Raw genomic sequence first — 26,841 nt, forward strand, 5'->3', positions numbered from 1 at the left:
GTCTGGATCTTTTGACCTGCAAAACACCAAATTAATGCTGATTGGATTAATACACGTATGTCTGGATCCTTAAATCAGAGCAATTTCAACCCAACTTCACTTTTGTTTCTAGTTAAGCGCCAAGAAAAGATTCAGTAGCGTTAAAAAAGTATTAATGTAGAGTCAAAAGATACAGAGCCTTGTTTGTAACCGGACTCTCATGAATTTCAGAACAGCTTTCATGAACTCACGAGGTCATTAAATCTCACAAACCAACAGTACTTACAACTAAAGTGAAAACTGGAAACAACCAACAGTGGCGTTAGAGGAGCTTTATATACACCAACCTGTTGAACTTTACAGTTGTTTTGTTGCTGTGCTGCGTAGGAGGAGTACATGCGGGAGCAGATCGAGTGGCAGCAGCAGCCCTTCAGCCACAACCAGGCCTGCCTTGACCTCATTGCTGCAAAGCCTCATGGGATACTGCGCATACTAGATGACCAGTGCGGTTTCCCTCAGGTAAACCAAAGACATGGGTGTTCACTAAAATTGAATAATAAAGCTGATATTGATGTGAGTTAATTGAAAATAAGATTGACTGATTCAAACAATACTTAATTAAAGCAAAGGGTTGTTAATAATTCATTACTCAATCCAAAGTCAAACAAACAATTAGCCGAGGCAGACACCCGTGGAGAACAAATGTACTTAAAATGAAGTTAGATTGGATCACAAGAAACTTATAACTGCATTATTTAGGTGTATTGTGGGGGAAAAAAAGGCAACAGCCAACAATAAGTCATCCGAATACTCAAGAAATTGAGTTAAGGAAAAAAAAAATCTCCCATATTGGATTTCTCATAAACCAGGAGGCTGAAGCGTATAATAAGCCAGCTATGATCAATACAAAACTATCCCACATACTCACTTAATTGCCTACCTGCTGCTGTCGGCTCCTAACGTAAGACGATAACTGAGCTCATATTGAGATAAACGTCTTATAAAGTGTCTCTGATGCTTAAAGTGAAATATGAACACGGTGTTATATGACTGAGACTATCTGCTGCGCAACACACACACACACACACACACACGAGCAACATGTGTTTGTGCTGTAGACATTTAGTTTCCACTGCTCACCAACCATTAACTGTCTCCTCATCATCGCTAGGCAACAGACCACACCTTCCTTCAGAAGTGCCACTATCACCATGGTAACAACCCGCTGTATGCCAGGCCAAAGATGCCACTGCCAGAGTTCACCCTGAAACACTATGCTGGGAAGGTCGACTACCAGGTATCTTTCTTTCTTTCTGTCTTTCTTTCTTTCTTTCTTTCTTTCTTTCTTTCTTTTTTTGACTTTCTTTCTCTGTCTTTATTTCATTCTTTCTTTCTGCCTTTTTTTCTTCCTTTCTATCTTTGATTTTATGTCTTTATTTCTTTCCTATTTTGTTTTTCTTTTTTCTTTCTTTCTTTCTTTTTTTGACTTTGTCTTTTTTCTATCGTTTGATTTTCTGTCTTTCTTTCATTCTTTCTTTCTGTTTTACTTTTTCTGTCTTTGATTGTCTGACTGTCTTTTTCTTTCTTTCTTTCTTTCTTATTTTGTCTTTCTTACTCTCTTTCTTTCTTTCTTTTTTGACTTTGTGTCTTTTTTCTATCTTTCTTTGATTTTCTGTCTTTCTGTCTTTCTTTCTTCCTTTATTTCATTCTTTGTTTCTGTCTGTTTTACTTTTTCTTTCTTTAATTGTCTGACTGTCTTTCTCTTTCTTTCTTTCTTTCTTTCTTTCTTTCTTTCTTTCTTTTTTTCTTTCTTCCTTCCTTCCTTCCTTCCGTCCTTCCTTCCTTCCTTCCTTCCATGACAACGGTACACCATTTGTTGTCCTAAAAATTTACTTTTTTTGTCACTTATTTTATATTTGTAACAATTTAAAGATATTTTACAAAATAAACATCAACAAATCACAGAAACCAAGTGAATTGTACATTTCTTACTTATAACCAGGTCAGGAAATGATATTGTTGTTTGTAGTAAAGTTGATTCATTTCTCCCATTTTGTTATTTGTCCATCTTCAATGTTCCTTTTCACACCAGTTCGTAGTTGTTGCCCTTTTAAAGGCAACCAGTAAAATTTTATTCAGATATTCGCTTCTTGTTACTTCTTCTTGGGTTATCAAACTTTGATGCAATATCTCGCTGTCTTCAGGGACCTTATAACCTCCAATGTCTCTTAAGGTCAAAAATATATTCTCTCAAAACATGTAAATCTTTTGATGTGGGAATTATTAGTATTCATGTGCCCACACAGTCTCCAACACTGCTGCTGAGTATAAAGTTGTTGAATGAAAAAATTAATAAAATTCTTCCAGCCAAAAATCCCAACATTTCCTTGAATTTATAGACAGTTTTGTTACACACATAGATTTGAATCCCCCAAAGCCAATCCATCTCTGATATCTCTACATTCAGTTATGATTGATTATCATCGTGTACGTGTTATAAATAAAATGCCTTCATCAATTTATTAAAATTCATGAATTCTCTACAGTAGCTTAGATTAATGTGCACAGGGCTGCTGCATCTTTGTCTCTCCAATGTTTAAATGTGATATTAAAAGTTCCTGGTTGGGATTTTGTTGTAAAACTTTCCTGATGTTTTGTGGTGCAGGTTCACAAGTTCTTGGATAAGAACTTCGACATGGTCCGCCAGGATGTCTTAGACCTCTTCATGCAGAGCAAGAACAGAGTGAGATGTGCAAATATTTCTTTTTCTCTTATGAGCTACTCTCTTTTATTGTTCGAACATGTATTCCTCATTCCTTACTAGTGAAAGTAAGCGTACACACTCATTTTTAATTACGTTTATGTGTTATGATTGTTACTCGTCATCTGTGGTTTTCACAATACAGTTGTGTATTTTGACTTGTCCTTGATTTAGTGTTTTAAGTATCAATAATGAATGCAAATATATACAAACACAGTATCATCCACCTATTAGATGATATTCGGTGTTGATTCTTCACTCTTCAACCTTGTTTTGTCCTCTATTTGTGTTTTTGCATGTGCGGCTGTGTTTGTGTGTGCACAGATGGTATCCAGCCTCTTCTTGAAGCACTCAGAGTCTGTGTCCCAGCAGCGGTCTAACGTGCGGCGCAGTAGCACAGCTCGTCGTTATCAGGCCAACACAGTCAGCGCAAAGTTCCAGAGCAGCCTGCAGGAGTTGCTGGAGAAGATGGAAAGGTTTTAGTAAAACAACACACAATGGGAAAATGGCAAAACTGTGTTCAAAACCAGCTCCTTACAGAGTTCTACCCATTATATTCATTTTCCTCCAAATTATTTGAGTGCACAATGTATGACAATGTAGTGCCCTAAAACATTCTCACAATGCTTTGCTCATGAGATGAAAGTCATGGCAAGTATACTTACTGTATATAATAGTGCATCTATCAGTGGTGACGCAAAAATGATGACTGTAAGTGTCTGACATGGCTGAGAGATGCTGTGAGATATAGAGAGTGTTTATGATTTAGGGAATAGAGAATGAGCAAAAGTTACAGCCCAAATCTACAGTATAATATATATTATGGACTTGTGTCTAAATAGACAATGAGTTTTGAACAATTAGTCATTTATCTTTGGAAGATACATTTTATTTGCTTAAAGAGGATATATCATGCTTTATGTGATTTTCTGTTATGTTGGATGTCTATGTTGTTTGCAATGTTACCTCTACTTCCTCCTCATGATCCCATCAGAATATTCACACGTGCCCGCAACAATTGCTGCTTTGGGTTGTCCACGTTGTCCGCTCGCATATTTGGGATCAGATTTGGGCTTGAACATGTATGGATGTATTTGAGAAGTTTCCTTTTCAAGTAAAGAACGAGATAAAGAAGTGGAATCCTACTACTACTGTTGGTTTACGTAGCCTCTCGAGCTGCTGGATGTCTGCAGAGATGTAGCTTCCAGAAACTAAGCAATCAGAACAGAGTGGGCTCATCGGGAGGGGGGTCTTAAAGAGACAAGAAACGGCTGCATAACGGGCCACTATAAGATAAGATAAGGTGTTTTTTGAACTGTGAGCCATGCAAAGATATCCCAGTTGAGCTCCAGAATATAAATATAGACTTAGAAATCTGTGTGATATATCCCCTTTAATAGTTTCTCATATCGATAAAAACAGAGACCTATTGAGATTTTTCAGTCTGAAACAGTTCACACATAGCTCAAACAACTATAAAACATTATGCAGCCATGTTCTACCATTTTTATTCCAGTTGGAAAGTTGTCTTCCTTGCACAGGACAAATGTACTAAGCTTTTATCGTCTATTCGTTCTCATCTATCTGTGACAGGTGTAACCCTTATTTTGTGCGATGCATCAAGCCAAACCATCATAAGGTATAAATTTATAAGTTGGTTGATGTGTGCAGGTTTGCGGTGGTAATTTGTATCGTAATGGAAATGTAATATACGGCTCATGTATGTGTGTATATTTGTGTTATTTGTGTGTGTGTGTGTGTGTGTGTGTGTGTAGGAACCAGGAGTGTTTGACATGGAGCTGGTCACCACTCAGCTGCGTTATTCTGGTATCATGGAGACCATCCATATACGGAGAGAAGGTTATCCAATCAGATTGCACTTTCACAGCTTCCTGTCCAGGTGGGTCATTTTGAACTGAACAAGTTTTTTCAGACGTACAAAATTTTACATTACACGTATTTGAGGAGAATATTCAGCTCATACAGAAGCTGAAATATAATATAAATTACCCCAACGTCCCATTAAGCTTTCTTTCCTTTAAACAGTTGTTTATGCTCCTCTCTGAAACAGACATCTGGCACTTGTCAGCTCTAGCAGTAGGAAACCAGCTGGATCAATTGATCTCTCAGCACCTCTGACCACTGGCTGCCAAAGTAGTCGTGCTTGATTTGAAAAACAGTCCCAGATCCCAACACTTATCCCAACAGTCAATTAGATTCACACTAGCACAGCTAAATACAAACAGTCCCTAGTTCACAGTCAGGGTAATACTAAAACAAAACCAGTAATGACCTAAGTGACCTAAGAGACATATTCACACTGACAAGTGAAGACATATACTACATCCCTCCATTTGATTTCATGGATTCTAATGTCTAAAATTACAACTATATTCAAACTGGATTGACATATTAAATGTGTGTGTGGGCGTGTGTGTGCACACAGGTATAAATCTCTGCTCTGTTTGAGGGATCTTCCACCAGCAGACGGAGAAAACTGTGTCATTATGCTTCACAAACTGGGCCCCGTCAAGAGAGGCTCGTATCAGCTGGGAGTCAGTAAGGTGAGCTCGCTCAGTAACAAAATGCCCTTACACACACGTGTCAACATAAACACACACACAAAACACAAGGTCTGATAAATCACACATAAAAAATAAAAACTGTTGAATTTAGATTTGTGTGTATTTTCACTGTGTTTGCATGTGTGTGTGTTAGATTTTCCTGAAAGAGGAGCTGTACCAGCTGTTGGAGGGGAAGCGTGACCGCGTGTTGAACATCGCTGCCATAACGCTGCAGAGATACACCCGCACATTTTTTGTCAGAAAGAACTTTGTCAAGTTCAAATGCAATATGACCAACTTTGAAGCTCGCTGCAGAGGCTACCTGGCCAGGTAATGTCTACCTGAGATCAGTAGTTAATATAATGCTTGAGACTCTTAGATTGAATGTCTAATGACTCCTTAAAGAAAAGTGAAATAAGGTAAATATCAGCTAGTTTTCTTTACTTAAAAACATAAACGTATCCTGTTTATCTCAGGGGAGTCTTTTTTCCTGCCAGCCTAAAGTGAAGTTTTGAAACTGACACATCAGTGTTTTAGCTTTCACGCCGCTTGAGTCTGGAGTTTCAGTCCTGAGCTCGGCAAATCAGGCTTAAGCGTTTGGTTTCACAGAGCCAAATAGGTCAAAGCTTATCACAGACAACCCGCTTCTTTTGTCCTTGACATGTGGAGACTGAGCCAGAGGATTCAGGCTGTGTTCATCCATCAAACATGATGGATTTCTCTCTCACTGTCAGTCTGACAAACCCAGGAGACGTTACGCAAATTTCCATTTTATTCAAATGTGTAAAAATTCACTTACTGCACTAATGAGGACATTAAAATGGCAATAAACTCAAGGTCAAACATTTTGAATCTGTAATAATATTTCAGAGATTGCTGATTACGCAATAATGAATTTGGTGAAATGACAGGTGTTATTGCATTTTTAAAAACGTGCACTGAAACTATAACTAACTCTACAAGTGTGATCAACTCAAATCTTGCTACACTTATTGCACAATCGATACTAACCAAAGATATTAATGCTACAAAAAATGTCAGATTTTCTAACACCTGCGTTTTCCACAGGGGTGTTTGTGTTTTCATGTTATCAAATGTTTGTTCAAGCAAATTCTTACTTGAGCTTGCAACAACTCCTCCTTCCTTTACTTTTTCTCTGCTTTCTATCTTAATGAATAATTCATCTTATATTGTTTACCTGAACAGAAAAAGGTTTGCTCTGAGGAGGAAGTACCTCATGAGGTTTCGCTCCACCGTTCTGCTCATCGTCAACCGGCAGCGTTACATGAGGGTATGCGCGCAGTGTTTCTGATGACGTTTACAGTAACTGTTAGAAAAAAAATGAATAAAAAATGAACAAATGTGTGAAATTGATACTGTTGTCTTTCTGTCAGACAGTGGTGGAACCTGCAAGGAAGGCAGAGGAGGTGAGTGAAGGACAGAAAAAGGTTAAAGTGTCAGATTTTGAGAAAAAGATGTGGCATAAGTGTAATATAAATGTTTGTGTGTGTGTGTGTGTGTGTGTGTGTGTGTGTGTGTGTGTGTGTGTGTATTTGCAATGTGTAGGATCGCATCAATAGAGAAGTGGTGAATGTGACAACACTGCCTATCCCTGCTGAGCTGGCAGCCCTGCTGCAGGCAGCTTCAGGTGTGCACACACAAAGACACACACATATATATATAACACTCAGTGATACCCAGTCAGTTATATGTGCTATAAATAAACTTCCATTACCGATGTTTGCAGGTGGGTTCGACAGTATTTACTGTTGTATTTATGTGATGACACATGTCCTGCTGTGTGTGTGTGTGTGTGTGTGTGTGTGTGTGTGTGTGTGTGTGTGTGTGTGTGTGTGTGTGTGTGTACAGGTGGTGAAGAGCTTCATTCTGATTGCTTGGCGGTGGTCCAGGCTCCAAAAGTTCAGGTTGAACCCCAGCTTACCCTGCCGCTGGATATCAACATCTACCTCATGACACATTACATCAGGGCCATATTTCGGGTACAAACATTCACACACACACACACACTCACACACACACACACACACAGAAAACACAGTATTTATATGTGAAGGTTTGAGAAAAACAAAACTTTAAAATGTGTTTATGTATGGTTATCTGTAAGCACTGCGTGTGTGTGTGTGTGTGTGTGTGTGTGTGTGTGTGTGTGTGTGTGTGTATATGTGTGTGTGTGTGTGTGTGTGTATGTGTGTTGTAGGAGCCGTTGTTTGGGATGCTGACAGCCCCGCTGGAGAGTTCTCTGATCAGACTGGATGAGGAGCTGAAACAAGGATCCCTGAACATTTTCATTCTGGTACATTTTGCATTCACATGCTGCTGGGAAACTCCAGCATCCACGACCTCCAAGTCAGCAGCTAAATAGCACTATGTCTGGATATTAAACCCAGATAGATTCACATGTCCAGCAGCAGCAAGTTTGATAAATAAAAGAAAAAAGCTAGCTATGTGAGTTACTCTAACAGCTTACCATTTAAACTTGATTTTACCACACCACCGTGAGTTAGTGGGTTAAAACCTCTTTGAAAGTCAGATACAATAATTTTCTCTTTTATGTATCTTTTACAAAATGCTAACACATCAACACATCAAGTCCAAGCTACGTATCTAGCTGTTACAAAGCACCGTCAGAGAGCTTTACAACCTTTATACTGTAGGTGTAACTTGACCTTAAAGGTCTCAGAATGTGCTGTAAATCAGTGCCTGTGTTTTTGACAGATACTCAGATTCATGGGTGATCCAAACCTGAATGGGGCTCAGGAGAATCTGTTTGGGAACTACATCATCCAGAGAGGGCTTGCCAATCCCAGCCTCAGAGATGAGATCTTGGTTCAAGTAGCCAATCAGGTGAGAGCCAGCTCAATTTTCTAGCCAATTAAACCCCAATTATGACAAACTAGAACACTTTGCTCATTATCTCAGACATTTTTTTTTCCTTTTCCTTATTTTCATTTTCTTCTCTTTTCTCTGTTAGGTGTGGAGGAATCCCAATATTTTGAATTCAGAGCGTGGTTGGCTCCTCCTGTCCTCCTGTCTCTCTGCCTTCCTGCCTTCTCAAAGACTGGCCAAGTACCTGCTGAAGTAAGACACACGCTCAGACAGTAATATATGTTGGCATTATAATTTATGGAAAATAATGACATTAATCTGTCTTTGTTTGGTTATATAATCTCTACTTTTCTGCAAATACCTATGTGTCTTTATATGCTTTTTCATCTGTTGCGCGCATACTGTGTGTGCTTATTGTAGGTTTGTTTCTGACTATGGGCCAGAGGGTTATGACTGTGTGTGTCAGCACCGTCTGCTCCAGGCTCTGCAGCGGCTGAATGTCGGGCCAGAGTACGCCCGGACCTACCCACCCTGTCTGCTGGAGTGGACCGCCAATCGCAAGAGAGCTCACACCGTCCTGCACATACACTGCTTCGATGGTGAGAAAACACACACGAAACACATGTGACCCAGTGGCCAAAGAGAGTGATTTTATCTCATTTTCAATTCCTGGGCTAGTTGGAAAGATTTGGATGGATAGAAATCAGAGAGCTAAGTGATCTTTTTACACAACATCTGCAGATAAGGTGCCCTTTAGCAAAGCGACACCATCTATGCAGATTCAACAGTGTTAGCATTTTATGCTGACATTTTAGCCAGGTCATTTTTGTCACATAAGATATTATATCTCAAGAGACTTCTTGGTTGAAAAAAAGTTAAATGAAATAAGATAAAATAAAGCAAGGCTGTAAATATAGAGAAAATATAACTGAATGCTTGTGTGTAAGTTTCTGCCTCCCTGCAACTTAGAGAAAATTATTTTTTATTTGTATCTGCCTTTTTATTGCATTTATCTTTATTTTCTTTAAAGTATTTACTATCTTTCCATGAATAGATTTGTGTTATTAACACTTTAAATCACAGGCTGCGACACTACACAACTCTCAAACATGCAGAAAGCATTATGAACACAGACCGGTACTATGTGTCTATGTCAAAGTAAACTTCTCTTTGAGTTTCTCACTAACCCAACCTTACCTCTCTGTTTTTTGTTTTTTTTTACCTGAGCCCAGTCAATGTGTGCACTATTCAGCACGTAAGAGTTATCTGTCCCTCTCTCATTTCCTCCTCTCATCCAGCTAATCTGTCCTGTGGCCTTTTGGCAAGTCTACTGAGGATTAAACAACACCTGATACTCGCTCCGGTTCACTGGATGTGTTTGTGTCTGTTTGTGGGTGGTGGTGTCTGTGTGAATCTTCACAGACAGACAGGGGGGGGGACGTTGCCACTAACTTTTTGGTGTTATTTCATCATTTGAGTGAGATTGATTTTGATGCTCTATACCAATAAAACACCGCGCATCATTTTAAAGTTGTACCTCTTGTTGAGTAACTACTTGATGTCTGAATGTTCTGTTATTTTCATATTGAGACTAAGCTATTTGTCATTCAGGTGTGTCCTTCCTGTGTCCTCTACACTCCTGGACAACAGGAGAAGAGATGGCCAAAGACATCTTACAACACAGGTATTACCATTCTGTCAAATGTTTCCCGCATACAAGTACAATTTTGTGCTACAAAGACAGACTGAACAAAGGGAACTAAAGGAGAAAACAACAATCAGGAGATCAGGTTTGAAGGTGTCTGTAAGTGTATTTGTGCGTGTTTGTGTGTGTGTGTGTGTGTGTGTGTGTGTGTGTAGGAGTGTGGTGGACGGCCGTCAAGGCTGGTCAGTGCTGCTGAAGGAGCCGGCTCAGTGGGTGGAGCTGGAGGGCTCGGACTACGTTCTGGATCTGATGTCAGACCTGGAGCTTCCTGCCGACTTCCCCAAACACAGCAGCTACTTCATCATCTCTGCACAGGAACCGAGCAGAGTGCGGCCCAACGCCAGCATGTAAGACACACACACACACACACACACACACACACAAACACACAAAATGTTTTGATTTATGTACATATTCAGTGGCTGCAGTCGTTTGAATTATTTTGTCTCCCTGTTTTCTAGAAGCCTGTTGGGTGGCGGGTTTGATATGAATGATGATGTCATATCTTCAGCCATAACCGGCTCAGAAGGACTCATTAGCCAAGGTAGGCATGCAAACAAATGCATACATGCACATGCATTGTTTTCAAAGTAGACCAGCTCTTTTCAAAGTCTGACAGTGTAGGACCCCCCTCAAAATTGAGACAACTGTACCCCCCTCCTGTCTCCATCTGTCTCTGTTAGTTATCTGTTGGCTACAATTTGAGCCAATTTTTTTTTACATTTGTTTGAATATTTGGCAGACTGGCACCTTTAAAAGTATGCTGAATTAGCTATTAGCAGCTATTAGCATTTGACTGAGTTATGACTTTTGACACAAATTGTGTCAATCAGGCACTTCAGGTTTTAAAGTATCATAATTGCTTCCATGAGCTGAGAGTCACAACCGCAGCTGCAGCTACAACTGCTGAACATGTTGATGAGCAGCCAAATCAGCGGCTAAACTCCAATAAATAACTTCCCGTTGTTTTTAGAATACGTTTTTATGCACCTATGTCTTTCACCTCAGGCAGTATCTTTGCCTCATGTCTCTTCCTCCACACCCCTCCCTCGCCTCACAGTTTGAAAACATCTGAAGTAGACAATATCCTCCTCTCCTCTCACAGACTTTGAGCCTCAGAGAGGGATGGATCGTTATCTTGACAGCCTATTTGACCCTGTTCTGTCTGACGGAATTGGGGTAAGTTACATAATTCACTCACACTGACAAACACTTGACCGCATGAAAGGGGATTCCTCCTCCTCTTCCTTTACTGCAGATTACTGTGTGTAACCTGTCTGTAAAACTCTGTATTAAAGCTGCATTTTTAGGGATTTTCTTCTTTTTTGGGAGGCAGAGTGGTTCACTTCACGTGTGTCCTTGAGCAAGACACTGAACCTCATATTGTCCCATGTGTATGTACTTCATATGTGGGGGGAAAATGCAGGTTGCTTTGGATAAAAGTGTCTCCCTAGGAACTTATATTGTAATGGGAACTCATTTAAATGTAGGTTGTGTTTTAACGTAACATATTTTTAAGATCAGATTTGCTGTTGTCACAGTAGTTTCACATGTTAACACAAGCAGAACAAACTATATGAAAGTTTCCCTTTAATACAGAAGGATCCTCTTTGAATAGTTTGAATTGTAGTGTTTGTTGTGAGATCAGAATGACTTACTTCACTGTTCATTTTGGACAGCATTAACACTACAAGGAGATTATACTAATGAAATGAAACTAATTCTGGTTACGGTGATAATCTGATGATTGTCAGTTGAGTTAAATCCGCACATATTTAGTCGAGGCAACGGGGCAGTGAACACTGGCCATGTTGGATCTATCAGTCTTCAGCTGGGACGGCGATGTGGTGAATGTTAGCCGTGCTATCGGATGTGGCTGACAGGAATTAGCATGTATCAGATGTGTTCTACAGACCTCTCCCGCCCAGCAACCTATTACGTTACCCAGTTACCGTAACTGTCACAGCCACTAGATCGCCACGGTGATTTCCCACCCAGGCAACGCAGGGATCTGCTTACGAGGAACTGACACTCTGGCAAATGAAGGGCTTACTATTTAATGAGACATGGCCTACAAACACACACACTCCTGTGGATTTATTGGTCAGAGGCTGATTTCTGATGGAACGGCTGCACATTTAAGACGGGGATCTGAAAAAGTGCACTGATTACACAAATAACATTTTTATCCCTGTGTATTTCCCTTTAACACAGTATGGAGCACACATGCACTGATTAAAGATAATGTGCCAAAAATCAATCTTTTCAGTATCAAATACTGCCTTGAAGGTGGTTCTGAACTTTGTAGCTCGCTCCTTTGCAGAGGACAGCAGTTGTAGTCAGCTTAGATTCACAACAGTTACAAGGGATTTCAATGGTGACTCAGAGGCATGGCAAAAACAAGCCATAACAAAATGTCCATAGAAACTTTTCAAACCATTCCTGTAGCATAATCCACCTTTTATCTTTATGTAAAGTATGTTCCAAACACTCGTAGATTCTCCACAATATTTCTACTTCACAATACTCTACTTCTAATTTATCCACTTCCATTCTTTATCCTCCTCATATCGCCAAAGCTTCCCTTGAGGTAGCGTATACGCTTTTTTTTTTTTTTAATTTATAATATGAACATATGTTTGGGAAATACTGAGTATACAGATCTGCTGTGGAGAAGTAAATTCTGCTGCAGTTGAGTTGTTTGAGAAGTTCTTATGTTCATTTGATAGTTTTTCTGTCATGACTCTGGTTAGTTGTTTGAATCTATTGGTATTGTTGTAAATCCAGGCTGAATACCGCTGCTGTGTCCTGTGAAGAAGCTAGCTGTACACCTTTCAGAGATAAACTTGAAATTTTCCAATAATGCTGCTGATACCTGAGTTTCAGTACTTATACCAAAACAACTATTGAGTTTTTTTTTGATACATTACTTTAAAGCATCTATAATCAATATTTTGATTTTATCAAATGACAATCTGAAGCCTAAGAAGGCATCACTCATAGGGATGAACCTACAGAGCATTATCACCCGACTGTGCAACTCCCCTTGGTTACAACTACTGCAATTACTACAACTTCACTGTTTGGTTCACTCCAACCACTCTGACAGAGTTGTTTTTGGCCGCAGCAGGAAGCTGTTTTCAGAGAAAAAAACTCTAAAAACCCACTGTGCACGATCTGTTCAGCACCAAAAGGCAAACATACACAGTTAGCAACTAGTTGGTGAACATATTGGAGCATTTAGCAGCTAAACAGGCAGATATTTCACTCAGGAGTTGGTTGAGACCAAAAACAGAGCTAATAGAGAGTGAATATTTACATTCATCAAGCGGCGAAAAAACACGACAATGTTGCTCCGTAACTCGTGGTTGTGTAGATAAGCAACTGTTTGCTAACAAGTTCAACATATCAGTTTAAAAGGTGATGATATGTCACTGTTGTTGTTCACAAGTTTACGTTTTCTGATAACAATATATCAACCAATATTCGTTTTTTGCTTCTTTTTTTCAATAAACACATATCATAGACAAATATTTTTTATGAAGAAAAAACAAACTTGTCAGTGCTCTCTGGTGGACAAACTATGTAATGGCATCACAATTACTTATTGGCAAAAATTAACACTATCACTGATATATCAGCCAATATATCAATACATCAGTTTGATACCAGCTATATTCAGAACCACTTTTCAAACTTACACAATGTGTTTATTTGATATGAAATGATAGATTTTGGATGCCTCTTGTATTTATGTGTTGATGATCTAGTCTGAGTTTTTCCTCACAGGAAGTAGAATCAGCTGCAGGACTGTCCAGCAGGATGAAAGGGGCTGGGGGAGTTGGAGGCGGGTGGCAACAGCAAGGACAGTCAACCGGCCCCCCACCTCCAGCTGGAGGTCAGACACAAACACTCAGTCACACACACACCTGCAAGTATTCACACTGGAAAAACTTAACCATCTTCGTACAGTAGATCATCAGCAGGCGCAGCAAAAGAAACACAGTGAAAATCTGACAGGAAATTGATGTATGTGTGTGTTTGTGTGTGTCCACAGCTGTGAGAGTCCTTCCTGTGGGAGGCGTAATGTCGCCTCCTGTTGCTGCGGTGGCACCTGTGACACCTGGTTCATCAGGTGTGAAGAGAAATATGAGAAAAAAACTTGTAAAACATAATTTCTCATACCTGTGTCTTGTTAACTGTCTTTCTCCTCCTCTCTCCTCCAGATGCCCAGCAGGCTGTTTTGGCTCAGCAGCAGCAGGCCATTGTAAACCAGCAGGCCATCATCATGGTAAACTCTCCGTCTGGATCCACTGTTAATGTGTTTCAGTGCTGAAGGAAAACTCTTGCTTTCAATGTAATGTGTCATCTTTCTTTTTTTTCTCAGGCGCAGCAGATGACCATGCAGGCTATGGCCATAGTCAGCAGCCCAGTGACAAGCCCCCCCACCTCCCCTATCACAAGCCCTCCCATGAGCCCTCTGCTCCACCACCCTCCCAGCCCCTACGCCCCCGCCAGCTCCTATGCTGTCATACCTCCAAGCCCGTACGCCAACATCCCACCCAGCCCCTATGCTAACTTCACTCCGACTCCCTACGCTGCAGCAAACATCCCACCCAGCCCCTATCCTCCCTCTACTCGACAGGAACAAACTCCACTGCAGCCTCCAGCTCAGCCTCCTGCTGAGCCACAGTCTCAGCCAGAAGCCCAGACTCAGCCTCAGGCCTCCCGTCCGAACCCCAAACCTCAGATAAGCTCCAACAAAACCAACAAAACTGAGTCACCACAGCTTAAAGCGAACCCGTCTGCACAGGTCTGTGAGACATATTAGACATATTACATAATGATTTATGACTGCTCAGTTCATTAAAGTTGTCATAGTTGTTGCTGCAAACCTCAACCCACAAGCATCACTTACCACAAACCAATTATGTGCACAGAACAAAATACTGTTTCATTCTTTGGAAAGAATAACAGGTTTGTTTGCAAGAAAAAGACAAACTGTGTAGTCGGGAGACGAGACAATAGCCACCAAGGTTGAACTAAAAAAAGAGCAACACCTACAGAAAATGCGTCAACAGAAGATCCAAGATTAGAAACACTGGTTTGTGTCCCTGAGTGCTCAGAGGAAGGCGTGTGTACACAGCGAGGATCTCCAAGGCAGTATAAATGGACTGATAGGAGATTTAAAGAATCTGTTCCAACTTTTCTATTGGTTTGGTAGCTTAGTTTTATCAATGTGGACTGTAGCTGCAGTAATAAAAGTCTAGTGTTAGCATTACTATAAGCAGGTAGTGTCCAAATAAAGCTATTATCTTTAAAGTCATTGCTTTAAATTCAATTGCCATTAATATTTTTAGATATTGTGATGTTTTGATACACAATCCTGATCTTTAACGCAATGTTACAGTTACATTTTATTGAAAGCATTTTTAGCGTTATTTCAAACAAATCAATCTGTATAAATCTGAACATTTGAATGCAGTTCAGGACAATTTAAAGGACAATTTTCTACAGCAAACATTCAAAACACCACATCATTGTGAATTTGGCACGAAGTATGTTGACATAATACAAACAATCAGGCAGATAATAATTTCCTCTGAGTTTTTTTTCTGCTGTTTGTAACAAAAGAAAATGGCTTTATTCACGCAATATATTGTGTAAATCTACACAGACGATTTAGTCCAGTGGTTCTCAAAGTGGGGTCTGGGGCAAAAAGGGGGATAATTTATTTTCACTATAATTCCATCCATAAGTAACACAGTGACAGAGTGTATGACTATTTTGGTCATGGGTTTCATTCACTTTCTGTAATAAAACATCTAAAATCAAAAATCTTATCAGTTGGGGTTCTGTGGTCTAATTTGTGTCAGTTTAAGCGTCCTTGATGTGAAAAAGTTTGAGAACCACTGATTTAGTCTGTAAAGATTTAACATTTAATGTGATGTGTACCAAAGCCTTGAGTGCAAACTCTAGTCCTCTCTCTCCTCTCTGTGGCTTTCCCAGACCCAGTCAGGTAAGGACAGCATCCCTCGGAGGAAGGCTCCAGGCATCCCCATAAACAAGGACAAACCCGCCAAGAAGTTTGGTAAGAGAGAGAGAGAGAAAACATGAGCGAGTGAGAAACAGAGAGAAAGTCCCTTCAGTCCCTTTAACTCGAGTCTCTTTAGCTCAGAGAGCTTTAAATAAAAGAGTCAAACTCCTGATTCGCTGTGTGTGTGTGTGTGTGTGTGTGTGTGTGTGTGTGTGTGTGTGTGTGTGTGTGTGTGTGTGTGCTTTAGCCCCAGTAGCAACGACTCCTCCGCCCCCTGCTGGAGAGGTGGTGAAGTACTCAGCTCGGACTGCAGAGCACATCGTCCCCAGCCAAGATATCCAAGGTAACTGACTTTAAAAGCTGAAATATTATTCCAATACAAAGAAAATTTAACATATAATCTACTCAATTTTGTCACGGTTTATGGTTTGTTTTAAAGAAATTATCAAAAGGTACAACTCCCCACCTCCACCACCAGACCCGCTGCCTCCTGGCAAAAGGTGAGATCTCACAAACACACAAATCCACACACACAGACAGACCGATCAGGGTTGATTACTTAGCACAGCAATCATAGTTTTCTCTTTTCGCCCTACTGTAAAGCAGTTGATGCTATCTTCTGTCACAGAATTAACTGTATGTATGTTTAAACAAAACTTGCAAAGCCTTTTGTATCACAAACCACCAACAGATGCTGCCTGTGATGTTGCTGCTTGTAGTGAGCACACAGCACCAGCATGATTGTATTTACACAGTAAACATTTGTAGCTTAACATTCTTTAAATTGTAATGTGCGATGTTCACACTGTTTGGATGTATTTAGGAGACCTGAGGGGAAGTTTAAGAAGAAGCAAACGGCTCGTGATGAAGCTTTACAGATCCTAAAACCCCAGATGGAAAACCCTCCAGCTCCACAGGTACACACACACACACACGTCCCTGACAAACATGAATGTCAGGCATGCAAGTTTTGAACGTGATGATTGCTGCAGTCACAATCATATAAAGAAATGTTTTTATGTCTGTCCAGCCCAAACGTCCTGTTGCTCCCTCACCTTCTGCATCTGCAATGAAAGAGGCCGGATTTAAACCCACCAAGAGCACAAAGACAAGAGCACCTGCTCGGCCTCTTCCCATACCTCCTCCAGGTATTCACACAGTTACATACAGACACAGCTACATCACTGTGATGTGTGTGCTGCTTTCTGGTTTGGTTTCTCATAAAAACACATCGTCTGTATCTGTATGGTCTAACACACACATATGTTGAATGCATTTCCCAATTCATAAGTACTTTTTTTAAAAACTTTTATTGATGCTGTATCCTCTTTTCTTTGCTCTACAGCACCAAAAGTGGGGAGAAATCATCACTTTTAAGCAAAACATGTTAATTTTATGTGTTTATCTTTTCTATAAGGCAACTAGTTTATTAAATGGTCACTATAAAAAACAGAAAACCAAACATGTATACTTCAGTATAGGTTTAGTGTTGTTGGAGATCATCTAGGACGTGCCAGCACCTAGATATCTTTTCTGGCTTAATTTACACCTTGATATTAAGTGATAATGTAGCTAATTTAATCCAAGACCACTGGCAATAAATGAAAATATGAAGTCTGTTTGCTAAGAATTGGCATGTCCCAGAAAAAGTCAAGAACTTGGCAGTCAAACAGCTGACATGCAGATTTTGAAAACACATCTGTCCTGTCATCTAGCGGGCACTTGACCCAAAAGCATTTGGAGCGGTGGAGCAAAGTGCAAGAATGTCGAAGCTGTTCTAAAGCAAAACACCAACTGAACACTTTTCATGTTCACTTAATACGGTTTTGTCTAAATAAAGATGACACTAAAAGGTAAACATGACCTTTCTGATACAGTTTCTCGAGAGCTCCCAGTAGAGACAGAGACCATCCAGACCCAGCTTCATCAGAGCACCAACGAGGAGCACTACACCTACACCAATGTTCCCTGGAGACTGTACCTGAGGAAGGAGGTGCGTACACACACACACACACACACACACACACACACACACACACACACACACACACACACACACACACACACACACACAGACACTGTATACACACAAAAAGGTATTATGATCCACTGTCAAAATGTTTTTATTCTATTGTGAGTGCTTCGTCTTTTGCAGGTTTTCTATCCCAAAGACAGCTTCAACAATCCGCTGGTCCTAGACCTCATTTTCAAACAGGTGACTTAAGAGATGATGAATGAAAACTGAATGATTTAACACCAACAGATAAATATTTTATATAATAATCACATGGTCATTTTTTAACTTCAAGGAATAAAGAGTAGATACCAATAGATTGATACCACAAGTGGTATCGATCCTTTTTTTTAACTCTCACCAATTGTGCTCCATATGTTTTTCTGAAAATTATTTTTAACATAACCACTCACTTCTTTTCTTTCCTCTTCCTCCTCCTCTCCTCTCCTCTTCCTCTCATCTCCTCTTCCTCCTCCTCTCCTCCAGATAGTGAACGACACTCTGTCAGAAGCTTGTGTTCGCATCACCAGAGATGAAAGGCAGAAAATGAAAGCTCTGTTCGGTAATCTGTCTGTTCTTCCTGGAGACAGTTTTTTTAGACTGTTTGGGCTAATCTAAACACATCTCTTTGACATTCATGAGTTCATGTGTCTGATTGTGTGAATGACAGCCAAACACGGGGTTGAGCAGAATATGGATCCAGTGGAGGAGCATGTGAAGAAAACCATCGTCACGGCGGCCAGGGAAACCTGGGAAATATACTTCTCCCGACTGTTCCCTGCATCGGTGAGGGTGGTAAATCCTTAAAGGAAAATAATTACTGAGTGTGTTACTACTGTTATGTTTAGTAAAGGTCTATGTGTGTGTGTGTGTGTATGTGTGTTTGCAGGGTAGTGTAGGAACAGGTGTGCAGGTGTTGTCAGTGTCCCATAGCGGCATTAAGCTGTTGAAGACGGTAAAGAGCAGTGCTGCAGCTCCAGACTACTTCAGAGTCCTACGACCGTACACGTATGTGTTGCTTTCACTGTCTGTGTTTGCAAATGCTTACTGGAATTCTTTCATCCTGTTTGGAGTATCAGAAAGTGTAATTCAGTTGTCAATCACATAAAAGTGCATCAGATTTACCTTGATTCCTTTGACTTTGCTCATTTTAAACCATTTAAAAGAAGTTAGGGGGTTAGCCAGCTAACTATGGGGCTCAGCCTGCTTGTTCAGTCTTTTACAGATGGTTCAAGTTCAAACTAAACTCGGCTTGCAAAGTAAACACACAGCATGAAACCAGTGGTGGAATGTATACTAGTATTTACTTTTGGAGTATTGTACTTTACTTGAATATCTCCACTTTATGCTACTTGATACTTCTACTTCACTACATTTCAGATTAGTTATCAGCATCATTAATAATTGTCCAATAATGCAATATATGATAGTAAAACACTGGAAGGGCCCATTTTTCTACATAGTAAGTATTATTACTTTTGTTGCTTAATTACATTTAATGCTGATAATGTTTCTGTATTTTTACTTCAGTGCAAATTTGAATGCAAGACTTACTTGTAACAGTATTTTTACATTGTGTATTAGTGCTTTTACTGATGCAAAGAATCTGAACACATCTGCCACCACTGCATACAGCATGTTTTGTTCAGTCTTACATATATAAAACATATAGGAGAATTACATCTTTACCGGTCAACTTATGAAATTACTGTTACTTTACATGACCCCAGTATGTACAAAATACTGGATTCATATTATAGTAAGGTGAAGAGCACAAAGAGATGTCTTTACAAATCAATAATCATCATAAATTGGAAAACAATAACATGACAGTTTTAAATTTACCAGTTTGCCAGTTGCTAGCTACATCAGTAATAATTACATCACAGAAACCTTGAAAAACATAAGACAAGATGGTGATTTTGTGTTTTTATATGTGTGAGAGTAAATTACCATCAATTAGTTGTGTTTGTTCAGTTATGCAGACATCCTGTTTGTGACCATCCCGTCTGAGAACATGCTGGAGTTCAATCTGACCAACGAGAAGCTGATCCTGTTCTCAGCTAAAGCACCACAAGTCAAACATCTCATAGACACCTTCATCAACGAGATCAAAAAGGTACAGTACACACACAGACACACACACACACTTCCTCTGTCCAGAATTATAAAAACGTATGTTAGTTTAAAGAAGAAATCCACCTGAAAACACCTCAATATACAACAACAATCACATATAAACACGCATGACTTTCATTCAAATTGACACTACTGTAATTTAGTCCCCAAAAAATAAATAAGTAACTCTCCCCATATACTTTTTCAAAATTTACCAGAAAGCTTTTTAGGAGATGTAGGAAAGCAGAACCTGAAGCAGGAATAGACGAGTCAAGTTGAGGCAAACAGTCGGCACATCGAAAACATACAACATATCAGTCCACATGTAACAGTGTTGGTATGTTTTTTTTTCTTTCTTCCTCTCAGGACTCAAACTATGTGATTGCAGAACGTAACTTTGTGACTGACGACCGCTCAATGCTCAGTTTCCACAAAGGCGACATCATCAGGCTGCAAGTACTGGACGGGCTGGAGAAGGGTGAGACCCTGCTGCCGATGTGGTGAAAAGCCCTGACATCTTTTGGTGAATCTGTGATCCAAGCGTGTGTGTGTGTGTGTGTGTGTGTGTCCTCCAGGTTACAGCTATGGCTGTGTGGTGAGGAAGAAGGTGGTGTATTTGGAGGATCTGAAGAGAGACTCTCAAGACTTTGGTGAGTGTTCATACAATCTTTTTATTTTCTGATACACAATCCGATCTATCCATTTCACTTTTTTGCAAGTGGAACCCACATGTCAGTGTCATGGTCAGGGCCCAAAATTAAGCGAGGTGACTGTTCAAACTGATAGCTTTGAGAGATTTACTCTTGTTGACTGTGTCTGTGTACCCCGGAGCTGTGATAGTATTTTACAGAAATAGGTACAGTGATGTTGACAGTGCCCACAGCACTCTTTAAATACAACATTGTGTCAGAAAATTATTTTTCAGATGGAAGGTGGCGAAGCAATTTAAAAAATATTGATTCATTTTTGTTTCTTGAGGACACAAAAGACGAAATAGGATTACAGATGAGAAGAACTCCCGTCAAACACATATTGGATAGGACAGACACAAATGAAAGTGCACATGCACACATTCCGTATTTGTCATTTATTGTTATGTATTTATTTTTTCTTTGAACCCTGAAAATCTGGACTCCAGGGCTGCCATAAATCAGCCTTACATAGTACACTATGCTCATGTTTTCTGAATTTAACTTTACATTATTTATATCATTATATATTATATGTTTCTACAGGTTTTAATCTTACTAATATCCAATGTCAATATAAGATCTGGGCAGCATAAAACAGGATTTTTAATCAATTACTTGTCAATCCGCATATTTGACCATATGTGTGTGTGTGTGTGTGTGTATTTACATCACATTATGGGGACTCACCGCCTACCTGGAGACCAAAAGCTGGTCCCCACAAGGTAAACAATTTAAAGCGCTTTGCTGTAAACACAAAACTGAAATGCCTTATAAAGTTGTTATGGCCAATGTCTTGGCAAATATTTGCTGATTTACACATCCAGCAGACACAGAGCAACATTAGCATTCATTTGGAGTCGTGTTTCTGTTGTGACAAATGGTGTCAGAGCCACGGGGTACAGAGAGTGTACTCACCGCCGTACACACCTCAAGCCAATGGGGTTGTGGAGCGCACCGTAGCGCTAGTCAACAACTGGATTGCAAAGAATGCCAATGACAACAACTGGAGAACCAAGGTTGTCGATATTGGTGAGGCCCTGAATGACAGGCCTAGAGAAGGCCGACCACCACCTGCACAAGAGCTAAATGGAAAATCACACAGAATTACAGAGATAAGGAGGAGGAAGACTGGTACATATCTATATACATATGGATATGTACTGGCTCCATATATATACTGGAGTCATATCATTGTTTCAGGCGACTGAAAAGCTCTCTCACTCCTAGCCTTCTTGCGTCCCTTGGTCCATTGTCAGCTTCCTTTGCCTTGGCGCTTTGTGTAGTGGCCACTTCAGGTCCCCCCTGCTCATTGTCACCCCCCTCTAAAGACTTTGGATAGAGGGTGGAAGGCCTCACTCTCAGGGTCTCAAAACCTGGTGAGCGGCCACCCTCTCTCCACCCCTGATTTGGCCCATTCAGTGGAATGAATGGTTGGGGCAGAATTGCTTCTTTCTCTCTGGTATCTGTATCATGTGGGCCGCCTGGACACATTTACAGGCTATACAACAGGGTTACCTTCTTCAACGGTGTCCAGATGCTCTTAGTTCAGTCATGTTTCTTCACTGCCTCCAAGACGCCTTCTTCCACTAGGCACCAGGCTGCTGTAGGTGCACTGAAGTAGGAAAAGGCAATGGTCACAGACTTTAATCCTGGTTCATGGGCACGGTTCATTGCCACCCCAAAGGCAGTGGCCACTTTGGCCAGGTAGGTGCTGGCATCTTCTGAGTACCCTGGGTCTGCAACATGGATGACATACCTCGCGCACATCTTCCCAATCAAAGCTAACACCGCTTCATATTGTGTGATCGGTGCTCTGGTTTGCCTGATTTCGAGGATTTTTTGCTGATATTGAGACGCAGCGGTCTGCTTCCAGTTATTTCACAGATTTTCTCTCACCATCAGGTTGGCGTCTGTTACTGTGATGACTGCCCCTGCCTGGGCTCGTCTCAGCTCAACATATGCCTGCTGCATTGTTGTGTTGTTTGTCATTCTTGTCTGCTTTCCCATCAGCCTGTGCTTAGGACCTATGGGAGTATAGGTGGGTGCAGCATATGAGTCATCTTCTTTTTGTTCAGACTCTGTTTCTGCGTTCATTGGCATCTTTTTCTTTCTTTGTTCGGCTGCTCCAGGCATTCTAAGCTTGAGGGTCTGTTTCCTTCTGGGCTTTGTCAGGCTCTTTGTAGGGAAACTTGGCCCTTCATCAGAGGTTCTTTGCAAAGCCTTGTCTAATAAAGGACTAGTATAGTAGGGGGATAGCTCAGGCTCATGTTCCTCTTTTTCTGAGTCTCTCTGCAGAGGGTTTTCAAAGCTTCAAGCATCAGCTTCAGGGGGACAATATGGTCTCCTGCATCTAAAATCAGTGTCCATTTTTCTGGGCTTGTTGACCATGACCACCTAACAATTACATTATTTACTCTCCTCTCTCAGCTTGCCACTAACTTTGTCTGTCTGCTGTTTGGTAGGGTGCAGTGGGTTTATCAGGGTTAAAATGATGAACCCTAACCAAAACAGTACAATTGGTTTGCAAAACCAAAACAATGAGCTGAAAGACACTTTACCGAGCTGCGGGAAATGCATTGGGTGATAATTCTCTGTGGTTTCATCACTTTGAGTGACCCCTCTCACATTACACATTAAGTCATTTAATCTATTGTCAATCTAAAAATATTCATCAGTGCAGCTTTAATTTTAAGGTAATTGTTTTAGGGTTAAAGATAGATAGATTTACTGTATGACTATGTAGAACAAGTGTCAGTGGTAGGCGTGTAGAGATTGGGACTAAGGTTAAAGTAAATCTCCAGATAAGTAATTTAATCAATACAGTTTCCTCATCTTTAGTATCTAGAATTAGATCAAAGACTATATTATGTGCCAAGTTATCAGCTGTGGGGAGAATTAAGTCTTGTACATGATAAGAGAGGAGAATGCTGGTAAGGATCTGACTTCCTGTCAGAGCAAAGGCGGATATTGATCAGAAGTTACAGCAGAAGGGAGGGACACAAACCCTGAGATATTTGTGTTTCTGTATGATTGGGTGTTGTAATTCCCCTGCTCTGCTGTGTGTGTGTGTCAGGTTGGAAATTTGGTTCCGTGTTTGGCCGCTCTGGTGCATTCCCGGCCGATTGCGTCCATCCCGTTGCTCCTCCTGACTTCCTGTCCCTGCCTCTGGACCGCAAGTCGGAGCCTCGAGGCGGAGCAGGACAGTTTGCCGTGTCATCAGCTGTGGCTGTTGCCGTGGCGTCCACCATGGCTGCACATGAGATAGATCAAACAATTGAGGTGCACAGACACATACACACACGCCCACACATAACAGTTGTTTTTGTCTGTCTGAACTGAGTATTAAGTTGTTTTTCATTATCAACTTTTGCCTTTTAGAAGGTTTCCCTTGATGGCTTTACTGATGGAGATCTGGATGAGAGGGCTCTGCAGGACAGTAAATATGACATGTTGGAGTTTGCCAAGAAGTACTTCAGACAGGCAGCCAGCGGGAGGGGGTGAGACAAACAAAGAAATGTGCAGACACAAATGCAGACACAGGAAAACACTCACACACAGAGATCATCTTATGTTTAAATCCAATTTCAGAAAGAAGATTTACTGTACTTAAGTACAATTTTGCTGGATTTTTAATTTAGGACTAATGTATTGGAGTATATTTATAGTGGAGTATTTTATAGCTACTTTAACTGAAGTAAATGAACTGAATACTTCTTCCACCACTGTTTAAATCTAAATGCAGAACATTGGGTTTGATTATTGTTCACAGAGATTCCCTGAAGAGCAAAAGCAAGAGCAGAGACACCAGGGAACCCACTGAAATGATCAAGTTCTCCAAGGTGCCCTTCTTTTCTCATCACTGTAACTTAAATCATCTTATCACACCACAAGACTTAATCATCTCATACATTTATATTATTTTCCAGTGTAATCGTTGTTTATATTACACCTGTTTTGTGTGTTTTTGTCATTTGCAGACTCCTCTGACCGGGTCTCTGATAGAGTTTACTGACCCGGCCATGAACAGAGTGGCAGCAGATCTCTTCCTGTGTAAGTTCTCACTTTCTCTCATCTCTCCTCTAATTACATCATCTTATTACAGCTGGCCTCCAATTACTATTCTGGTCAAATGAGACAAGCTCATGTACTAGATTTTAAATAATCAAAGCAAGCTGTATTTCTTTACCAAGTCTGCTATTCAAGACTTAAATAGTGTTGACGTGCGTGTCCTGGATGTGTAATTTGTGCAGCGGTGATGCGCTTCATGGGTGACTCTCCATTAAGGGGCTCGACAGAACAAGAAGTGGTCAGCACTTTCCTCAAGGTAACCACACACATATACACACAGTTATTCGTTAGGCGACTATTTTCTCTTTGACAGTTTGCTAATCTGTGCATGTATGTTTGTGTGTGTTTATGTTTGTGTGTGTGTATGCTCCCCTCAGCTGATAGGAGAGTTCACCTTGATGAGGGATGAGGCTTACTGCCAAGTCATTAAACAGCTTACTGCTAACACCAGCTCCAAACCGTAAGTCTGCCTGCCACACATTACAACATACACGCTAGTCCAACACACACCGTGAACCTCTTTCTTAACTGAGCCTGTGATCCTGAGTGTGACCGTGAGCTCTCGTGCTCTATAGCGACAGTTGCCAACGTGGCTGGAGGCTGCTGTACATCCTGACCACTTTTCATCGCTGCTCTGAAGTCCTCAAGCCCTTCCTGCTGAAATACCTCCAGCAGGCCTCTCACAGCGCTGGGCCTCAGTATCAGGGTAAAAACACACACAAACACACACACACACACACACTATTACCAGATGTACACATTAACAAAGCCACCAGTTTGTAATGTTTTCTTTAAATGTGTTAGGCATAGCTAAAGCATGCGAGCAAAACCTGAAGAAGACGTTCCAATATGGCGGCCGCATTGTTCCGCCCAACAGCATGGAGCTGAAGGCCATGCTGGTAAGTGCCTACTTTTATTTATCAGATTGTTTACTTAAAGGTGCAGTGTGTAGAATTTAGTGGCGTCTAGCGGGCGGACTTGGCAGAAATGGAATATAATATTCATAAATGTGAAAATAAGAATCATGTTTTCGTTAGCTCAGAGTTAGCCCTTTATATCTACATAGGGGGCAGGTCCTCTTCCACGGAGCCCACCATGTTGCACCGCTATGTAGCCCAGAATGGACAAATCAAACACTGGCTCTAGAAAGGGCCTTTCACGAGTTTTGCAGGCACCATAGGCTCTCCTACACGCTTGAAAGGGAGGGGTGAGGGCGAGGTACTGCAATCTGCAATCTCACCACTAGATGCCACTAAATCCTACACACTGGTCCTTTAAATAAAACTAGCAATACCCACAGTGTAAAAATACATTACACATAAAAGTCCTGCAAGTAAAAGAGTAGAAGTATTAGCAGCAAAACTAATTTAAGTATGAAAAGTGAAAGTAATCATTATGCAGAATAGCCCCACCCAGAACTATAGTATTATATTTGTTATTTTATAGTATTACTATGATTGAAGTAAGCAGCAATTTAATGTGGTAGCTGGTCAAATTGGAGTTCATTTTGAAGGATAAAGTTGATGTTATTTTTCATATTGTCAACAAATCTCACGAGGAGAACAAAACCAACAATGAACTGATTATTCTAACAAGTGTTGTCTGTGTGGCCAGAGCCTGATTCAGCATTTTCCTCTGTGCAAAAGAGCTCCACTCCAAAAACTATTAAAAACAATTAATCAGCCTTACTGTTGCCCTGGGTAACATGTTTCTTCATTAACTTCATAATGGACACTGCAGCCTGAAAATATTACCCAATATTCCCCCAACAAATGCTCTATTTACTCCTGTTTGAAGTAAAAACTACAGTGTCCGGCTGTTTTAGGAAATCTATTTAAAAAATATGAAACTATATATTTGTGACCGGTTTGTAAAGATTAATGTCTTCAGTGGGAACCAGTGAGCTTGGGGCTGAGAGCCAGAGACAGGGTTGGACAGTCGGAAGGCATTGGGAGACAGAATAAACAATGGCTGGTTTTATCTTTTCATGGAATTTGTTCACCGTAATAAAGATACAGAATATAACCTTTTATTCTGACTACTATACATTATTTTG

At 40.5% G+C, this 26,841-nt stretch overlaps 1 protein-coding gene across 1 annotated transcript in view; it reads left to right on the top strand.

The window, feature by feature from the left end:
- The window catches only part of myo15ab (myosin XVAb), a 52,920-nt gene that overhangs the window by 20,181 nt on the left and 5,898 nt on the right, over positions 1-26,841 (top strand). The window contains exons 24-68 of the mRNA XM_067585172.1: positions 367-498; positions 1,151-1,276; positions 2,645-2,722; positions 3,065-3,216; positions 4,334-4,379; positions 4,516-4,640; positions 5,187-5,304; positions 5,459-5,634; positions 6,511-6,595; positions 6,699-6,731; positions 6,871-6,952; positions 7,174-7,304; positions 7,523-7,618; positions 8,041-8,169; positions 8,297-8,403; positions 8,572-8,750; positions 9,763-9,835; positions 10,012-10,203; positions 10,318-10,400; positions 10,962-11,035; positions 13,646-13,754; positions 13,914-13,991; positions 14,083-14,147; positions 14,244-14,669; positions 15,866-15,947; positions 16,141-16,236; positions 16,333-16,393; positions 16,717-16,810; positions 16,924-17,041; positions 17,771-17,886; positions 18,049-18,108; positions 18,394-18,469; positions 18,578-18,693; positions 18,797-18,915; positions 19,885-20,026; positions 20,392-20,503; positions 20,601-20,675; positions 23,791-23,996; positions 24,096-24,214; positions 24,487-24,556; positions 24,695-24,767; positions 24,968-25,041; positions 25,163-25,245; positions 25,361-25,491; positions 25,590-25,684. Of these exons, the coding sequence (XP_067441273.1) occupies positions 367-498; positions 1,151-1,276; positions 2,645-2,722; positions 3,065-3,216; positions 4,334-4,379; positions 4,516-4,640; positions 5,187-5,304; positions 5,459-5,634; positions 6,511-6,595; positions 6,699-6,731; positions 6,871-6,952; positions 7,174-7,304; positions 7,523-7,618; positions 8,041-8,169; positions 8,297-8,403; positions 8,572-8,750; positions 9,763-9,835; positions 10,012-10,203; positions 10,318-10,400; positions 10,962-11,035; positions 13,646-13,754; positions 13,914-13,991; positions 14,083-14,147; positions 14,244-14,669; positions 15,866-15,947; positions 16,141-16,236; positions 16,333-16,393; positions 16,717-16,810; positions 16,924-17,041; positions 17,771-17,886; positions 18,049-18,108; positions 18,394-18,469; positions 18,578-18,693; positions 18,797-18,915; positions 19,885-20,026; positions 20,392-20,503; positions 20,601-20,675; positions 23,791-23,996; positions 24,096-24,214; positions 24,487-24,556; positions 24,695-24,767; positions 24,968-25,041; positions 25,163-25,245; positions 25,361-25,491; positions 25,590-25,684 (5,013 nt within the window). The remainder of the gene's footprint in view (positions 1-366; positions 499-1,150; positions 1,277-2,644; positions 2,723-3,064; positions 3,217-4,333; positions 4,380-4,515; positions 4,641-5,186; positions 5,305-5,458; positions 5,635-6,510; positions 6,596-6,698; positions 6,732-6,870; positions 6,953-7,173; positions 7,305-7,522; positions 7,619-8,040; positions 8,170-8,296; positions 8,404-8,571; positions 8,751-9,762; positions 9,836-10,011; positions 10,204-10,317; positions 10,401-10,961; positions 11,036-13,645; positions 13,755-13,913; positions 13,992-14,082; positions 14,148-14,243; positions 14,670-15,865; positions 15,948-16,140; positions 16,237-16,332; positions 16,394-16,716; positions 16,811-16,923; positions 17,042-17,770; positions 17,887-18,048; positions 18,109-18,393; positions 18,470-18,577; positions 18,694-18,796; positions 18,916-19,884; positions 20,027-20,391; positions 20,504-20,600; positions 20,676-23,790; positions 23,997-24,095; positions 24,215-24,486; positions 24,557-24,694; positions 24,768-24,967; positions 25,042-25,162; positions 25,246-25,360; positions 25,492-25,589; positions 25,685-26,841) is intronic.

Source organism: Thunnus thynnus, chromosome 3 (assembly GCF_963924715.1).
Source record: "Thunnus thynnus chromosome 3, fThuThy2.1, whole genome shotgun sequence".
Lineage (NCBI taxonomy): Eukaryota > Metazoa > Chordata > Actinopteri > Scombriformes > Scombridae > Thunnus > Thunnus thynnus.